General features: G+C 42.5%; 1 protein-coding gene across 2 annotated transcripts in view; it reads right to left on the reverse strand.

Annotated features, from left to right (window-relative positions):
* XPO4 (exportin 4) overlaps positions 1 to 18,702 on the reverse strand; it is a 112,347-nt gene extending 93,645 nt beyond the window's left edge. Inside the window, exons 1-2 of one of the 2 annotated variants that reach the window (XM_036831073.1) lie at positions 17,358 to 18,702; positions 16,663 to 17,241 (exon numbers count right to left, since the gene is read on the reverse strand). In XM_036831073.1, the coding sequence (XP_036686968.1) occupies positions 16,663 to 16,731 (69 nt within the window). In that variant the 5' untranslated portion in view covers positions 16,732 to 17,241; positions 17,358 to 18,702. Of the gene's footprint in view, positions 1 to 16,662 lie in introns of both variants that reach the window. The other variant, XM_036831075.1, reaches the window with a different exon arrangement.
* Between the last annotated feature and the right edge of the window lie 820 nt (positions 18,703 to 19,522).

Genomic DNA, 19,522 nt, shown 5'->3' on the forward strand with positions numbered 1-19,522 from the left:
CAACCCAGCCCAGAACGCCAGCGGCGACCGAGCTGAGAAACCCTGCCCTCGGTGAACCGTCTCAAACTCAAGAGTCAGTGAACGAACAACAGACTTCCAAGGACAAAAAGGAAACATGGTATTCTCATCCAGTCAGTCATTACGCTAGAATTACTTTATTACCCAGTATTCTGTGACAAGAACCGGAACCAACTTGTTTTGCTAAAAGGATATGACAGTATTTTTTACTCTCTTACGATATCTGTGTAAAAAGTTGGCTTGATACAGTTCATTAAAGGATAAATGCTAAACGCAGGTGTGTATACAAGGATAATTTAAAAAGTAACTGTCTCGCTCACTCTAACTGGTGTCTATAAATCTAAAAATAAAAATGACTCACAATTAAGAAGCAAAAAAGAGCAACAGTCAGCTCTACCCACCACCAGAGCCTCCCATCAAGCCTCTTAGATAGCCTCAACCGCCAGAGGGCAGACAGCAGAAGCAAGAAAAACTACAATCCTGCAGCCTGTGGACCAAAAACCACAGTTACAGAAAGACAGACAAGATGAAAAGGCAGAGGGCTATGTACCAGATGAAGGAACAAGAAAAAACCCCAGAAAAACAACTAAATGAAGTGGAGATAGGCAACCTTCCAGAAAAAGAATTCAGAATAATGATAGTGAAGATGATCCAGGACCTCGGAATAAGAATGGAGGCAAAGATTGAGAAGATGCAAGAAATGATTAACAAAGACCTAGAAGAATTAAAGAACAAACAAACAGAGATGAACAATACAATAACTGAAATGAAAACTACACTAGAAGGAATCAATAGCAGAATAACTGAGGCAGAAGAACGGATAAGTGACCTGGAAGACAGAATGGTGGAATTCACTGCTGCGGAACAGACTAAAGAAAAAAGAATGAAAAGAAATGAAGACAGCCTAAGAGACCTCTGGGACAACATTAAACGCAACAACATTCGCATTATAGGGGTCCCAGAAGGTGAAGAGAGAGAGAAAGGACCAGAGAAAATATTTGAAGAGATTATAGTCGAAAACTTCCCTAACATGGGAAAGGCAATAGCCACCCAAGTCCAGGAAGTGCAGACAGTCCCATACAGGATAAACCCAAGGAAAAACACGCCGAGACACATAGTAATCAAAGTGGCAAAAATTAAAGACAAAGAAAAATTACTGAAAGCAGCAAGGGAAAAACGACAAATAACATACAAGGGAACTCCCATAAGGTTAACAGCTGATTTCTCAGCAGAAACTCTGCAAGCCAGAAGGGAGTGGCATGATATATTTAAAGTGATGAAAGGGAAGAACCTACAACCAAGATTACTCTACCCGGCAAGGATCTCATTTAGATTTGATGGAGAAATCAAAAGCTTTACAGACAAGCAAAAGCTAAGAGAATTCAGCACCACCAAACCAGCTCTACAACAAATGCTAAAGGAACTTCTCTAAGTGGGAAACACAAGAGAAGAAAAGGACCTACAAAAACAAACCCAAAACAATTAAGAAAATGGTCATAGGAACATACATATCGATAATTACCTTAAACGTGAATGGATTAAATGCCCCAACCAAAAAACATAGACTGGCTGAATGGATACAAAAACAAGACCCATATATATGCTGTCTACAAGAGACCCACTTTAGACCTAGGGACACATACAGACTGAAAGTGAGGGGATGGAAAAAGATACTCCATGCAAATGGAAATCAAAAGAAAGCTGGAGTAGCTATACTCATATCAGATAAAATAGACTTTAAAATAAAGAATGTTACAAGAGACAAGGAAGGACACTACATAATGATCAAGGGATCAATCCAAGAAGAAGATATAACAATTATAAATATATATGCACCCAACATAGGAGCACCTCAATACATAAGGCAACTGCTAACAGCTATAAAAGAGGAAATTGACAGTAACACAATCATAGTGGGGGACTTTAACACCTCACTTACACCAATGGACAGATCATCCAAAATGAAAATAAATAAGGAAACAGAAGCTTTAAATGACACAACAGACCAGATAGATTTAATTGATATATATAGGACATTCCATCCAAAAACAGCAGATTACACGTTCTTCTCAAGTGCGCACGGAACATTCTCCAGGATACATCACATCTTGGGTCACAAATCAAGCCTCAGTAAATTTAAGAAAATTGAAATCATATCAAGCATCTTTTCTGACCACAACGCTATGAGATTAGAAATGAATTACAGGGAAAAAAACGTAAAAAGACAAACACATGGAGGCTAAACAATACGTTACTAAATAACCAAGAGATCACTGAAGAAATCAAAGAGGAAATAAAAAAATACCTAGAGACAAATGACAATGAAAACACGACGATCCAAAACCTATGGGATGCAGCGAAAGCAGTTCTAAGAGGGAAGTTTATAGCTATACAAGCCTACCTAAAGAAACAAGAAAAATCTCAAGTAAACAATCTAACCTTACACCTAAAGAAACTAGAGAAAGAAGAACAAACAAAACCCAAAGTTAGCAGAAGGAAAGAAATCATAAAGGTCAGAGCAGAAATAAATGAAATAGAAACAAAGAAAACAATAGCAAAGATCAATAAAACTAAAAGCTGGTTCTTTGAGAAGATAAACAAAATTGATAAGCCATTAGCCAGACTCATCAAGAAAAAGAGGGAGAAGACTCAGATCAATAGAATTAGAAATGAAAAAGGAGAAGTTACAACAGACACCACAGAAATACAAAGCATCCTAAGAGACTACTACAAGCAACTTTATGCCAATAAAATGGACAACCTGGAAGAAATGGACAAATTTTTAGAAAGGTATAACCTTCCAAGACTGAACCAGGAAGAAACAGAAAATATGAACAGACCAATCACAAGTAATGAAATTGAAACTGTGATTAAAAATCTTCCAACAAACAAAAGTCCAGGACCAGATGGCTTCACAGGTGAATTCTATCAAACATTTAGAGAAGAGCTAACACCTATCCTTCTCAAACTCTTCCAAAAAATTGCAGAGGAAGGAACACTCCCAAACTCATTCTATGAGGCCACCATCACCCTGATACCAAAACCAGACAAAGACACTACAAAAAAAGAAAATTACAGACCAATATCACTGATGAATATAGATGCAAAAATCCTCAACAAAATACTAGCAAACAGAATCCAACAACACATTAAAAGGATCATACACCACAATCAAGTGGGATTTATCCCAGGGATGCAAGGATTCTTCAATATACGCAAATCAATCAATGTGATACACCATATTAACAAATGGAAGAATAAAAACCATATGATCATCTCAATAGATGCAGAAAAAGCTTTTGACAAAATTCAACACCCATTTATGATAAAAACTCTCCAGAAAGTGGGCATAGAGGGAACCTACCTCAACATAATAAAGGCCATATATGACAAACCCACAGCAAACATCATTCTCAATGGTGAAAAACTGAAAGCATTTCCTCTAAGATCAGGAACGAGACAAGGATGTCCACTCTCACCACTATTATTCAACATAGTTCTGGAAGTCCTAGCCACGGCAATCAGAGAAGAAAAAGAAATAAAAGGAATACAAATTGGAAAAGAAGAAGTAAAACTGTCACTGTTTGCGGATGACATGATACTATACATAGAGAATCCTAAAACTGCCACCAGAAAACTGCTAGAGCTAATTAATGAACATGGTAACGTTGCAGGATACAAAATTAATGCACAGAAATCTCTTGCATTCCTATACACTAATGATGAAAAATCTGAAAGAGAAATTATGGAAACACTCCCATTTACCATTGCAACAAAAAGAATAAAATACCTAGGAATAAACCTACCTAGGGAGACAAAAGACCTGTATGCAGAAAACTATAAGACACTGATGAAAGAAATTAAAGATGATACCAACAGATGGAGAGATATACCATGTTCTTGGATTGGAAGAATCAACATTGTGAAAATGAGTATACTACCCAAAGCAATCTACAGATTCAATGCAATCCCTATCAAATTACCAATGGCATTTTTTATGGAGCTAGAACAAATCATCTTAAAATTTGTATGGAGACACAAAAGACCCCGAATAGCCAAAGCAGTCTTGAGGCAAAAAAATGGAGCTGGAGGAATCAGACTCCCTGACTTCAGACTATACTACAAAGCTACAGTAATCAAGACAATATGGTACTGGCACCAAAACAGAAACATAGATCAATGGAACAAGATAGAAAGCCCAGAGATTAACCCACGCACCTATGGTCGACTAATCTATGACAAAGGAGGCAAAGATATACAATGGAGAAAAGACAGTCTTTTCAATAAGTGGTGCTGGGAAAACTGGACAGCTACATGTAAAAGAATGAAATTAGAATACTCCCTAACACCATACAAAAAAATAAACTCAAAATGGATTAGAGACCTAAATATAAGACTGGACACTATAAAACTCTTAGAGGAAAACATAGGAAGAACACTCTTTGACATAAATCACAGCAAGATCTTTTTTGATCCACCTCCTAGAGTAATGGAAATAAAAACAAAAATAAACAAATGGGACCTAATAAAAAAAAAAAAAGAAGCAAAAAATATGGTCATCTTCTGTTCATCAACATTATATGCCATTGGGACTTCCCTGGTGGCGCAGTGGTTAAGAATCCGCCTACCAATGCAGGGGACACGGGTTCGAGCCCTGGTCCGGGAAGATCCCACATGCCGTGGAGCAACTGAGCCCGTGCACAACTACTGAGCCTGCGCTCTAGAGCCCGCAAGCCACAACTACTGAGCCCACGTGCCACAACTACTGAAGCCCACGCACCTAGAGCCCGTGCTCTCCAACAAGAGAAGGCACTGCAATGAGAAGCCTGCGCACCACAACAAAGAGTAGCCCCCGCTCGCTGCAACTAGAGAAAGCCCGCGCGCAGCAACGAAGACCCAACGCAGACATACATACGTACATACATACATAAATAAATAAAATATTAAATGCCATCAATGTTTTCAAAAGTTTTGTTTTGATGATTCTAAAGCAGGAAAAATAATCAGAATAATAAGTGAAAATGTATTAAAGATTCATCTGATGTCTAGAATCAGTACTACATTTTGAGGGTGAGAATGTCCAGGAGTAGAGACAGGACCCATGAGGAGTATTTGAAACCTGGACTCAGTATTTACAGAGCTGAAGATGAACGCAAAGAGATACAGTCACACTCCAGACTCGCGCCGCCCAATATGGCAGCCCCTACCCCCACTGACTATGTAAATTAATTAAAGTAAAAAATTCAGTTCCTCCTCTGCACAAGGCACGTTTCAAGAGCTAACACCCATATGTGGCTACTGGCCACCACACTGGAGAGTGCAGATATAGAAGACACTACTCTTGAAGAAATTTAATTAATTCAACAAATATTTACAGAGTGCTTACTATAAGGTTACCTAGATTCATGTGATTTGATGCGATGCTATGTGATAGATTAATGTACAAAATAACTGCTATCACTTACAGAGCACTTACTATGTATGAGGCACTATTCTAAACACTTTCCTTTTAATGTAAAGGGAATCATTTAATCTACACATTAACTCTCTGGAAATAATTATTTTCCTAGTTTAGAGATGAAGAAACAGACGCATAGAGGTTAAGTGACTTGCCAAACGTCACACAGCTAGTCACGGGGTGGAGTCAAGAGGAATCCAAACAGTCTGGCTCCAGACCCTCTATGTTCTACTGCTGCTCAATTCCTAAATGTCAACACTGCTCCACGTGTGCTGCCTAGTCTAGCGATAGGGTGATTTTTCTAACATCTTATCTGATTAGGTCACTATCATGCTACTGTTGTTTTCTAGTTGGTTCTCTAATCCACAAAATATAGATAGACCGGCAAGATTGGGGTCAAATAATTTTATATTAAAACATGGATATATTATGGACTAGAATAAAATTTCTATTAACCTTTTTTTAAATATTTATTTTATTTATTTGGCTGTGCCAGGTCTTAGTTGCAGCACGCGGGATCTTTAGTTGCAGCACGTGGGATCCAGTTCTCTGACTATGGATTGAACCCGGGCCCCCTGCATTGGGAGCGTGGTGTCTTAACCGCTGGACCACCAGGGAAGTCCCTCTATTAACTTTTTAAGAGAAAAATTGAGAAATTTTAGCTTATACAAGCTGTTTTGGGGTACTCCCTAGCTCCCCCCAAATATATATTCACTCTCTTTTACCATAAGAGTCACCTTAGCAGTAAAAAAAATTTTAAGAATATTAATACATTCCCTTCCACCCTGGCTTTGTTCAGAGTCTCATCATCTCTTTGCAGAACAACTTAACAGCCTCCTAACTGGTCTTCCACCTCACATCTTGCTTCCCTCAGATCAGATTTTCACTCTGCTGTCAGAGTGAAACCACAGAACCGACATGTCACACTACAGGGTGAGTCCAAGCTAATTATCGTGCAGATAAGACCTTAGATAGCCCAGCCCCTGCCTATTTCCCTAGGCTCATCTCCCTTCCCCCTTTATTCATTTCTTTCACTCAACAAATATTACCAAGCAACTATTATGTGCAAACAAGGTCCCTAAACTAACACATTAGCATCTAGCTAGGGAGACCAACATTCATTAATTAACCACACAAATAAATGTAAAATTCCAGTGGGGCAGGTGTTATCTAAGTATAGGACAGGTGAGTCTCACCTTTCTGAGAAGCTAAGGCAGGCTTTCCTGAGAAAGTGACTATGCGGAGACCTGAAGGATCAGGTGAGGGTGAGGAAGAGCGTTTTAGGCAGAGGGAACAGTGTATGAAAGGTTCTGTGACAGGACCAAGGACAAGAGAGAGAAGGGTGGAGAAAGAACTGGTGTGGCTGATGCAGAAAAAAAGAGATGGGAGAAGGGTCCTCAGAAGCTGGAAATATGGGCTTTCCTGGTGGCGCAGTGGTTGAGAATCCACCTGCCAATGCAGGGGTCACAGGTTCCACCCCTGCTCCAGGAAGATCCCACATGCTGCAGAGCAACTAAGCCCGTGCACCACAACTACTGAGCCTGTGCTCTAGAGCCCGTGAGCCACAACCACTGAGCCCACGCGCCTAGAGCCCGTGCTCCGCAACAAGAGAAGCCACCGCAATGAGAAATCCGCGCACCGCAACGAAGAGTAGCCCCCGCTCGCCGCAACTAGAGAAAGCCCACGCACAGCAGCAAAGACCCAATGCAGCCAAAAATAAATAAATTAAATAAATTAAAAAAAAAAAAAGGAAGAAGCTGGAAAGATAAAAACTTATCCAAAGCCTCACAAAGAGAAAGCAGTAATAAAACTTCAGTTCAAACCTGGGTAATCTGTCTCTGGAACCCTTCCCTTACAGCATATTTCCATCACAAATTACGATCAAATGTCCACTATGTGCCAGGCAATGTGCTAGATGCTTCAGACACAACAGTGAGTCACTGATAAACAAAAACAAACAGAATCTGTGTTCCCAAGGAGCTTACAATCCAGCAGAGGAGTCAATCATATAATCAAATAAGCAGCATAAAACCGTGGATGCCATCAATGTTACTAAAGCAAATGGTGCCATGGGAAGAGAATTTAATCTAGTTCAGAGTGGTCAGACTTTTTTTGTCAAAGTAAACACCTACACTAAGATCTGAAAAATTAAATGTCAACTAGGCAAAAGAGGGAGGAGGGTGTTCTAAGCCAAGGGAATCCATGCGTGTAAGGTTCAGGAAGGAGGGAGCAGACCCAGCGTGTGGACTGATGCCCAGTCTGCGCAGCCCAAGGCCAGCTTCCTCAGTGTGTGACCGGGGCAGTAGCATGGGGCCCAGCTCTCCACAGGGCCCCATGCTTAATGCGATACTCTGCGCTGGCCATCCTGAAATTCTTAATCATTTTATCTCTGAACCTGTGTTTTGTAAGCGACGCCCAATGGGACAATGGAGCGTGCATGGGAGTACTGAGGACAGGCTGGTGGCCAGGCACACGTGCACGTGCCTCGAGGCAGCCTGGGGCAGCGGGTCAAGGTGGCTAGGGTGGGAGCTGGGCCCAAACAGGCAGCAGCACCTGGACCCATGGCGAGGCCAGCTTGCCTGTCCATCCCCAGAGCCCGTGCCTGAAGCACCTGCACAAACATTAACTCTCCAGCCTGAGCACTGTGACAGGAACTCGGTAAACTTTCTCAGTAAACTACAAAACAAAAATGTACACGTGGACACCACAATAAAGCGTTTCAGGGAGTTATTAGAATTTTTCAAAAAGTTTGATTCTTCTCTCTGGAGACTCCCCTGGTGGCGCAGTGGTTAAGACTCTGTGCTCCCAATGCAGGGGGCCCGGGTTCGATCCCTAGTCAGGGAACTAGACCCCACATGCCGCAACTAAGAGTTCACAAGCCACAACTAAGGAGTTGGAGAGCTGCAACTAAGGAGCCCGCCTGCCGCAACTAAGACCCAGTGCAACCAAATAATAAACAAATATATTTTAAAAAGAATCTCTGATTTTCAAACTGCTACAGCAAAGCAAACATCTGCAGGTTTAGAAATAGAAATTAAATTCAGAGATTGTCACATTCAATGGAAAAGAATGCTATTTTAACATAAAACTCTGTATGAACCATTTATTAATGAGGAAGACAATTTTACTTTTTTCCTACAATTGAAGATACAACCGCAGGATACATAAATGGGCATTTTTAATTACATACAAATCATTAAGCTACTTGTGGTTTCTTGTATAACCTCTGCAAGTAACAAGGACTGTCACAGGAACATTAAAATATTGATAAATTTACACCTAAAATTAAATTCAAACTCACATGAAACTGATTTATATGAAGACTTAAATCTTTTTAGAAAAAATGTTCTGCAAGAATCATGAGCTGTAAATGTACTACAATTTACACTTGTAAATAATTATCATCTTCCCTCTGAATCCACAGGTTCCACATCTGCGGATTCAACCAACTACAGATGGAAAACATTTGGGGAAAAAATTCCAGAAAGTTCCAAAAAGCAAAACTTGAATTTGGGACTTCCCTGGAAGTCCAGTGGTTAAGACTCCACACTTCCACTGCAGGGGGCACGGGTCTGATCCCTGGTCAGGGAACTAAGACCCTGCATGCCATGCGGCACAGCCAAAAAAATAAAAAAAAAACCAAAAAAACTATCACATATTAGACCCACATTTCTTGAAAGTTCCATAATATTCCACTATACAGAATACCACGGTTTATTTACCACAATTTCTTCCAACTAGACATTCACACTGTTTCAGTTCTTTGCTAAAGCAAGGTATATAGACACTACAGTAAGTGCTTTTCCCATATGTGCAAGTATTTCGGGAGGCTGAATGAACGGGCAGAAGTGGAACAGCGGGGTCAAAGGGCATGCAGACTTTCAAGGCTCCGGTAACACACCTCCAGACCATCTCCCGAACTTGCAGCCTGCTACGCGTCCACGAACGCTGTCCATCTCCGTACATTCACAGCCTGAAATACCGTCTCAATCACAGGTCTGTTTCTGCACTATTCTATTCCAACTTCCCATTCTTTTTCCACTCCAGCACCACAACCCTGCAATTACTGTAGCTTCTGAATACACTTCAATAACTGGTACAAACTCCCCCAAACCCTCCTTTCTTCTTTTTCTTAACGTCTTTTGTTACTGTCATGCAATATTCTTCCAGATAATATGTATTTTCTAATTAACCAGTCAAGCTTTTCTCCCACCTCAAAAAAGGGTGAGGAGGGAAGAGGGATTTTGACTGATGTTACATTCAGTATATAGACTAACGAGGAAGGAACTGCCACCTTAACCAGATTAACTCTTTGGATTGAGGAACACAACCTTCATTTAATTCAGATCTTCTTTTACATTCTTCAAATAAGCTGTCTGGTTTTTGTCACAAAAATGTTGTATATTTCTTATTAAATAATGTCCTATAGTTTATTCCTCCAGTTTTTATTCTTAACAGAAGGAGATTTTTTTCCATTTTTAGGCTGACCATTGTTGGTATAAAGGAAATCTTACAATTGGTTTATTTGCCTTACATCTGGCCACCTTACCAAACAACTATTGGTTCTAGTGATAGTTGTTTAGTTAATTTCCTTGGATTTCTTCTTTCTGAATATCACCTGCAAATTACAATCTTTTTACTTTTCTTTCCAATATTTACTTATTTGGCTGCACTGGGTCTTCGTTGCGGCATGCAGGATCTTCAGTTGTGGCATGTGGCATCTTTTTTTTTTTTTTTTGTAGTTGCAGCGTGCAGGATCTTTAGTTACAGCGTGTGAACTCTTAGTTGCAGAATGTGGGATCTAGTTCCCTGACGAGGGATGGAACCCCGGGCCCCTGCATTGGGAGCACGGAGTCTTAGCCACTGGACCACCAGGGAAGTTCCTTAGTCCTTTTTCTTATCTTTCTGTACCAGCTAGGCCCTCCCCTTCAGAAAGTGTTGAATAATAGTTTTATTAGAACTCCCTATTTTAGTCTTAAGACTATCTCCATTTACTGGTGGTTTCAAATAATTATTTTTTATCATATATTTATCATTTCCTAGTTTATTGAATTTTTAATCATAAAATGCTGTTAAATTTTATCAACTGCCTTTTAGGTATCTATGGATGATTCCAAATGTCTTTCACATTTCTTCTTTGGATCACTGGCTATGTTCCAGTTAGCTGAGTTTGACACAAATCCAACGGCAAAATACAAATTTAATTAAACTGAATTTTAAATAAAAATTTCCCGTTACCTAGTTTTTTGAGAAAAAGAACTGTTAGTGCCAGTCTAATATCTAGCGCCGCAGCAGAGATGAAAAGACAAGGTTGAAATAAATAAAAATGCTTACACGATACAATGAATCTTTTCAATACGAAAAGTAAATGCTATAAGCAAAATTATTAATTGTATGACGTGCACTATTGATCGCATGCACACACACACACAAAAAGCATTATACCTTACACATAGAAGGGGCTCAGGAAACACTAAATAAATGCTCAACTATTCCCCAAACACACTGCACTTGGTTCTCTCAGGCCTTCACACAAATATATCCCTCCACCTGGGACACCCCTATCCAACTGGAGAACTCCAATTTGTCCTTCATGTCTCAGCTTAAGGATCACCTAGGTTTTGAGAAGCCCCCTCTAGGTCCCATCTCAGCCTCAGATAGACGTCCCTCCTGTGGACTCTCACAGAGCAGCAGCATATGCTCCTATTATAACATCACCTAATACTTGCTAATAGTTTTGCCTTTCTTCCCCATTAGACTTTTGTTCTCCGTGAAAACAAGGCCTGCTTCTCCTGTCTTCTCAGCATACATAGCACCGTGCCCAGCATACATGTGCTGAAGAAATGCTGCAGAATAAGTGAATCAAACAAGATGGTAAGAATTTTTCTACAGCACTACATTTTTGCAGATGCTTTTAAAATGTTAACCAAATTCCAAAATAAAAGCCATGAAAACCAATCATGAATCCCTCTCATTAAAGTTGCATTTAGATTTATTAAAACCAACTCCAGCTTTAAAACAAATATATGAAATTACTTTCCTATAACGTATCAATTAACACATATACGAAACTACTTTCCTATAAAGTATCAATTAACATATGTGCGCTCCATTATTTTATATTATCACTGCGCACACTCGTTATGGACAACCCCGTATCGAAGGGAGCCAGGGGAGCAAAACCAAGGAAATTTAAGACAATAAATAAATCACTCTTTGGACTTATGGTTCAAACAAATGCAATATTAATAACAAAAGAATACTAGGTTTCTCCATTATGGTGTCTCTAAAATCCTAACACATCCTTTATTTTATATCTACTCACATAAAGGAGAAAATGGAAATAAACTTCTTTAAAATTCATCCACAATGAAGTGAACAAAGCAAAGTGCAGGAGGATATGGATCACACCATCTCATTTATGTAAAAAATACATTAGGGACTTCCCTGGTGATGCAGTGGTTAAGAATCCGCCTGCCACTGCAGGGGACACCGGTTCGAGCCCTGGTCCAGGAAGATTCCACATGCCGCGGAGCAACTAAGCCCGTGCGCCACAACTACTGAGCCTGCGCTCTAGAGCCCGCGAGCCACAACTACTGAGCCCATGTGCCACAACTACTGAAGCCCACGCGCCTACAGCCCGTGCTCCCCAACAAGGGAAGCCACCGCAACGAGAAGCTCGCACACCGCAAGGAAGAGTAGCCCCCGCTCGCCGCAACTAGAGAAAAGCCCGTGCACAGCAATGAGGACCCAATGCAGCCAAAAATTAATTAATTAATTTTTTAAAAAACGGATGTATGTGTGCTCTTATATGCTCAGAGATCTTCAAGATGGATACCCAAGGAACAGTGACCTCTGAAGAGAGGAGATGGGAGCTTAGGGAGCCTTTACTTTCCCCATACACCTTTCTGCACAGCTTGAATTTCTTACTATTCAGAAAGGCATTGATAAGATTTTTTTAAATCAAGGATGATATTTACAGTGTATCATTTATACAAAAAGCACTACATAATGTACATTGTAAAAGCATAGGAAATAAGGTCACAGTATATTCAAACTTAATACAGATTGCTTAGGAAAGGGGACTGAGAGTGGGGAAAGGAGGGAACACTTTTTATTCTGTACATTGTGTGTTGCTGGTGTACTTTAAAATAACATGTTCCAGTATTACTGTCATAATTTGTAAATGACATAAAATGTATCAGCAACACCAAATTCTCAGGTCTGTCACTGTAACCTGCTATAAGTTCTTACAGTCAGAGATACTCTCTCACTGCTGAGAATGTCAGCACGGAAGTGTGGTCCACTTTGCTTACTCTGTATGTATTTAATATCCTCTCAAAAACGCATGGTTAGGTATCTTAAGCAGAAGCCAACAACTGGAATCTCTTTGGAAAAGAAAATTTCAAGACCTATTTAAACAACGCTCCATTTGCACACTGTTTTCAGAATAGATGGCGTCACGTGCATACTGTTACTAATTTACAAAAGCCCTTCCTCATTCTAGTTTGTTCACCTTCAAATTTATTTTCCAGCAAGTAACCTCACTGTCTTGAATCAGAAGACTAAGCAGTATTCACAAACATGTACAGAAAATACTCCCTATTACTACTTTGGGGCAGGGGGTGGGAATCAGGCTTTATGTTGAGACCTATATCTATAAATCCCATAAACATCTTTTTCACTCTAAAGGTCTAATATACTACTTTATTGGCAGCTTATCCAATAACCTAAAGAGGAAAGAATATAGGTGTTCACAGTGAAGCAACTGCAATAACCAAAAACACATTTTGAAATTTCCCATCAAGCAATAAAACTGAACATTTATAGCATTATAATATGTTGACTTTGAGAAGTAACATGGTTGAGTAAGTAAATTTCAAAAGAGTTCTGAAATGGGAGTCTGGTGATCTGGGTTCTGGATCGCTCTTATCACAAATTTGTTCTGTGACCTACCTTTGGCAAGTCACTTCTACTTCTTTGAACCTCAGTTTCCCCATCCGTAAAATGGAAGGGAAAACACTTAAACTAGATTTTTTTTTTTCAGGGTCTCTATTTCCTGAGAGAGGCTGATAAAAGCTATAAACCCTATTACCAAAAATGTATGTCTGCACCCAAAAATTTACTTACAATTTCCTTCTAATACCCATCGTGAACTCCCTAAGACCTCTGCACTAAAAGATCTCCTGAGACTGTTTTACACACTAAAACTCCAAGCTGATTTTCATGAAAGAAATATATGGACTACCAAATGGAAAAATTAAGCAAAAATAATTGTGAAAGACATCACTGCTTTGAATCCCAAAACATATTAACAGCTAAAATACACAGCAGTTTTCTACAAACAAGATTTCCTCAAGGACTTCCCTGGCGGTCCAGTGGTTAGGATTCCACGCTTCCACTGCAGGGGGCACGGGTTTGATCCCTGGCTGGGCAACTAGGATCTCACAAGCCGCGTGGCGCGGCCAAAAAAAAAAAAATTTCCTCAGATGGATATCCATCCGACCCACAGACCGATAAATGCTACGATCACTCGTTCTTTTTTTTTTTTTAATCTTCTAATGCTAAGTAATTGAAGGAGATTTGACAATCTTAACTATCCCCAAATTAATTCATCTACCTGCTTTCTAGTCCCACTAACCCACAGGCTGATAACAGACAAACCTGGGCTTCCCTGGTGGCGCAGTGGCTGAGAATCTGCCTGCCAATGCAGGGGACACGGGTGCGAGCCCTGGTCTGGGAAGATCCCACATGCCGCGGAGCGACTAGGCCCGTGAGCCACAACTACTGAGCCTGCGCGTCTGGAGCCTGTGCTCCACAACAAGAGAGGCCGCGATAGTGAGAGGCCCGCACACCGCGATGAAGAGGGGCCCCCGCTCTCCACAACTGGAGAAAGCCCTTGCACAGAAACGAAGACCCAACATAGCCATAAATAAATAAATAAAATAAAATAAATGCAAGTATTGCTACTTTAAAAAAAAAAAAAACAGACAAACCTGAGCTGGAGTCCCCACTCTACTACTTGCCTTGAAAATCTGGGTAAATTACTTATCATCTACATGTTTCAGTCCCTTAGTCCATAAAATGTAAATGAAAGTAATAACTTCCATAGTTACTGATGATTAAATACGATAATATATGCAAAGTGCTTGCATAGTGCCTCACACACGGTAAACACTCAATAAAATGTGAGCTATTATTATTAATTGTAATAAAATGGAATGCAGCTTTCATACTGAGAAATCATGCAGTAAGCGCTACTCTTCCGTATTTTTAAATAGTAAGTGGACACTTCCAAAAAGGAATTTCCTTTTTTTTTTTTTTCCAGCCGTGCTTCGAGGCTTGTGGGATCCTAGTTCCCTGACCAGGGATGAAACTCAGGCCCCCTGCAGTGGAAGCATGGAGTCCTAACCACTAGACCACCAGGGAATTCCCAGGAATTTCCTATTTTTAATAACATTTTTTAAAATACTCTTCTCTTCTGGAAAGATTTAGAAGTACGTAAATGGATACCTATACAACACATATGAGAGGTGGTAAGGTAGAGTAGAAAGAGAGCTAGTATTAGAGCCAGACAGATGCGAGTTCTAGACCTAATTCAGCCACTTAGTAATTACGTAACCTGGGCCACCTTAAGCTCTCTCTCAACCTTGTGAAGCCGCTACAAGGATTAACAAAGTATGTAAAGCATCAAGCACAGCATGTGGCAGGTAATGTGCACTCAATTAACAGTATTTATTCCGATTCTTCTCAGCTACTCCCTTATAGGTGATAAAACTAGCTTTGCCGGGGAAGAGAGAAGGTCCTAGCAAGCACAAATACTAATTAATACTGAGGCCAATGATGAAGGGCACATTTTTACCTTATCGACCTAAGAACTAAAGCAGTGTTTTGGGGGTCACATACTCTTTCCAAAGTCTAATGAAAATGGGGCCTCTAGCTCCTAGAAATTGTTCAGATATTGCAGGAAACGCTGTAAGTCAGAGATTTTAAGAACTTTGTATTAAGGGGGAATAGTAGCTAGTTTTTTCTGGACTTAACTTGCAAGAGTCTGAAAACGTTCTCTAAGTCAGTTTTTGTGACAAAACAATTCACCTAACTTCGCTCATAATGCAGCAAGTAAATCCTGCTTTTAATTAGGCTTCTCAGTTTCATGAGCTAAATTTCATGAGCTACCTGGTGTTGTGTGTGAAAACAAAACTTGAGAAAAGGAACTACAAACTATGCTAGAATTAGTTCAAATATTTTAAAATGTGATGCTTGAACACATAACCCAAACACCGAACCAAAAGGGGAAAAAACTGCAAAAAGGTAACAAAGCTGGCTACATTCAATTCTTAGAAAGGCTGTATCAATTCAAGGAATCAAATAAGCCTCTAACTTCCAAAGAGATCTACAAGCACAGAAGTCATGATTCACAAAAAACAAAACTGAGCCAGCAAATACAGTTTACTGAGTAACTAAATATGGTTTATCCTTACTTCTACGCCCTGCGTGGAAGGCTATACTCTCTGACTCGGCCTCACCTCCTCCTTGAGTAGGTAAATAACCTACTCACTAAATTGCTCTGTTCATTGTACTGTAAGGGGAAGAAAGAAGTCAACGGGGACCGTAGACCCAACTCTTCCCAACGCGCGACCCGCACGGAGCTCAGTACTAGACAAAGTTTTGCCCCCATGACCTTGGTCCCTAAGAGTCCCCTCCCTCCCGCCAGCCCGCCGGTCTTTCCACGTGCGGCCGACTGCGGTTGCCCAGCCGTGGCTGCAGGCCGGAGAAAGCAGCCGGGGACCCGAAGGCACGAGGGGAACGAGCGCTGCTAACAGCACCCGGGCCGGGCCAGCCCTCGGCCAGCACCCACTCCCCAGCGGCGCGCACAAGCCCCCGACCGCGCGCCCGCCTCTCCCCGACCCCGCGCTGGAGGGCCGGGGCGCAAGAAGCCCCTTTCCTTCGGCTCCCCACTCCGCGGCGCGGCGGGGACGCCGGACACCCAGGGAAGTGACAGTCCGGCCAGGGGCACAGAGGCAGGCGCACAGCCGGAGGGAGAGTCCTGCGCCACGCCAGCCGCCCCCTCCAGCCCGGGGCTCCCGGGAGGCCGCGGCCGGCCGCCAGCCCGGCGGGCGCCAAGGCCGAGCGCAGCAGGGCCGCCGGAGGCAACGGACGCGGGGCGCGGGGGCGCGGCCACTCACCATCAGAACTTTGGCCGCGTTCTCTAGCTGAGCGATCACTTCTGGGGGCCCCAGCGCCGCCGCCATCATGGTCTCTCTTCAATGACGCGCCATGCGCTGCATTCTGGGAGCGGGCGCCCGGCCGGCCAATCGCGCGGCGCCCCGGGCTCGCGCGCTCCCGCCGGAGCCGTCGCCGCCGCCGACGTAGACGCGGGGTCGCGGGGTTAGGGCTGCGGGCGGGCGCCGGGGCGGGCTGCGGGGTGCTCCCCTGCCCTGGGCTGGTCCCCGCCCGCCCTCGGTCCCCCGACCCCCTCGGCCGCCCGCCGCCCGCCCCGGGGGCGCCTGCGGCCCGAACGTGTTCTCTGCGGCCGCGTCCCTTCCGGGGCAGGGCGGCCTGCGGGACTAGAAGTGTCTGCGACCCCGCGGAGCGCGCGTCCTCCCCGCTCGCGTCCCCGCCTCACACAGCCCCGAGCTGCGGGCACCGGACGGGGACGAGGCCGGAGCCCCCTCGGCGGGCAGCCTAGCTTCCGGAGTCGGTGGGGCGCGCCGCCCTCTCTGTGCCGTGTGGGGACCTCGCAGCAGCGATGTTCGGTGTGGAACCTGGAAGGAAGGTCCGTTAGGGGACCTCGGAACCCACCCTTCCTCCCCCCACTGTTTCAGCGCTCACACCAGCTCCAACTGCTGGAAACCTTGTTCTGTTCTGAGCTTACACCTACTTACGCATAGGTTTCTAGCTCTTGGTGCTGTTCTGCTTCTTGGGGCTGCACAGAAAGTCACGTTCATTTCAGTGTTAAGTTTTCTCTGTTGACGTCTTCCTTTATCTCTTCTTCCAGTGGTAAATAAGCCATACTTAGGGGTTTTCCCTTTTTTATGTCCCTGCAACAGAATTGCATTATCAGCTCCATTGAAAACGGGTTTCTTATATTGGGCATCTCTACAACTTGAAGTTGAGGAAGTGAATTACAAGACTTTTATTGCTTGAGAAACGAAGTACCTTTTATTTCGTTACAAAAGGGCAAAGAGTGCAGTGAATGGCCTTATTTACTTTAAGAATTGTGTGAAACTAGGTGGTTAACATGTAGTAGGCATTCAATAAATACTTCAGTAAGTACAGACGTCTGGACTTAACGATTTCTCGACTTCTCGATGGTGTGAAAGCGTTACATATTCATTGGAAGCCGTGCTTCGATTTTTGATCTCTTCCGGGGCTGCGATGTGCGGTCCCGATGCGTTGTCCGATACCTTCGTGGCGCGCAGCGCCGTCAGCCGCACAATCACGAGGGTGAACCACTGGTACCCTTACCAAAAAACCATTCTGGTTTTTACTTCAGCACGGTGTCCAACAAACTACATGAGACAGTCAACACTTTATTCTAAAACAGGCTCTGTGTTAGATGATTTTGCCCAACTGTAGACTAATATTAAGTGTTCTAACCATGTTTAAGGCAGGGGAGGCTAAGCTGTGATGTTTGGTAGGTTCGATGTATTAAAAGCATTTTCACCTTAGGATGTTTTCAACTTACGATGGGCTTATTGGGACATAATCCCATCCTAAGTCAAGGAAGATCTTTATAAAGCGACCTACAAAAAGATTACAAAATGTCTCTACCCACTACGAATAGTAATTACAGCAGTTCCATGATATATCTGCAAAAATGTAGACAAATGAATATTTTGTGACATTAAATGTTTGAGGCTTATAATGCTTCAGATTGGGCCCTGTGTTCCAAAGCATTTGTTTTGTGCAATTACATAAGAACTTTACATCTAGACACTCTTTAAGAAAGAGGAAGAAGGAAAAGTATTAAATGTGAGGATGAGTAGGCATCCTTTCAAATTAGCATTTTGAAGTTACATCTCCCATAATGGAGCCATGAATTTTAGGGCAGGCTTGTAGAATTTCACTGTTGGAAGATTCTAGAATGTACCCACTAGTTGAACCTCCCCTCCAATGCCTGACTCTTGTTATTTCTTGGTTTACTGTGCAACAGTAGCGCTCTCCTGGGGGTGCAGGACGGGGTAAGGAGCAGTAGTCCAGCCTAGCCACAGGCTCTTCGTATCCTGAAACAGAAGGGAAGAAAGTTGTGCAAATTCCAATAATTTCTCACTAGACACAAAAGAGAAATATTTATGGCCTAAGAATCTGCTCGAAATGTTCCTGGAATCAAAAACGTTTCACAAATATTACATCCCCTGTACTTTTAGGGTATGCCTTTAACACCTATGATGTCATGGGCTGCAAAATTATTCATACTTATTCTTAACCAAAAGTGATTAGTTGAGTATATTATATATTTTTCCTTGGAAACATGGGTTTGGTTTGGGTTTGTTTGTTTTTGTCAAGTCATAAACATCTTGTCAACATAAACATACTGATGAAATACCTTAGAGCAGCAGTTCTCAAAGGGGAACTGGGGATACTTGTTAAGTTCCAGAATACCTAGTAGGTCCCTAAGATCCCATCAGAGGGTCTTGGGTCAAAAGAATTTTCATATGGCTATCATCCTATCAGTAATTACTTTAAATTGATTAAACTTCCCAATCAAAAGACATAGACTGGGGGCTTCCCTGGTGGCGCAGTGGTTAAGAATCTGCCTGCCAGTGCAGGGGACATGGGTTCAAGCCCTGGTCCAGGAAGATCCCACATGCCGCGGAGCCACTAAGCCCATGCACTACAACTACTGAGCCTGCGCTCTAGAGCCCACGAGCCACAACTACTGAGCCCGCGTGCCACACTGCTGAGGCCTGCGCGGCTAGAGCCCATGCTCCACAACAGGAGAGGCCACTGCAATGAGAAGCTCACGCACCGCAATGAAGAGTAGCCCCCGCTCGCCGCAACCAGAGAAAGCCCACGCGCAGCAACGAAGACCCGACGCAGCCA

This window comes from Balaenoptera musculus, chromosome 18 (genome assembly GCF_009873245.2).
Source record: "Balaenoptera musculus isolate JJ_BM4_2016_0621 chromosome 18, mBalMus1.pri.v3, whole genome shotgun sequence".
Classification (NCBI taxonomy): Eukaryota; Metazoa; Chordata; class Mammalia; order Artiodactyla; family Balaenopteridae; genus Balaenoptera; species Balaenoptera musculus.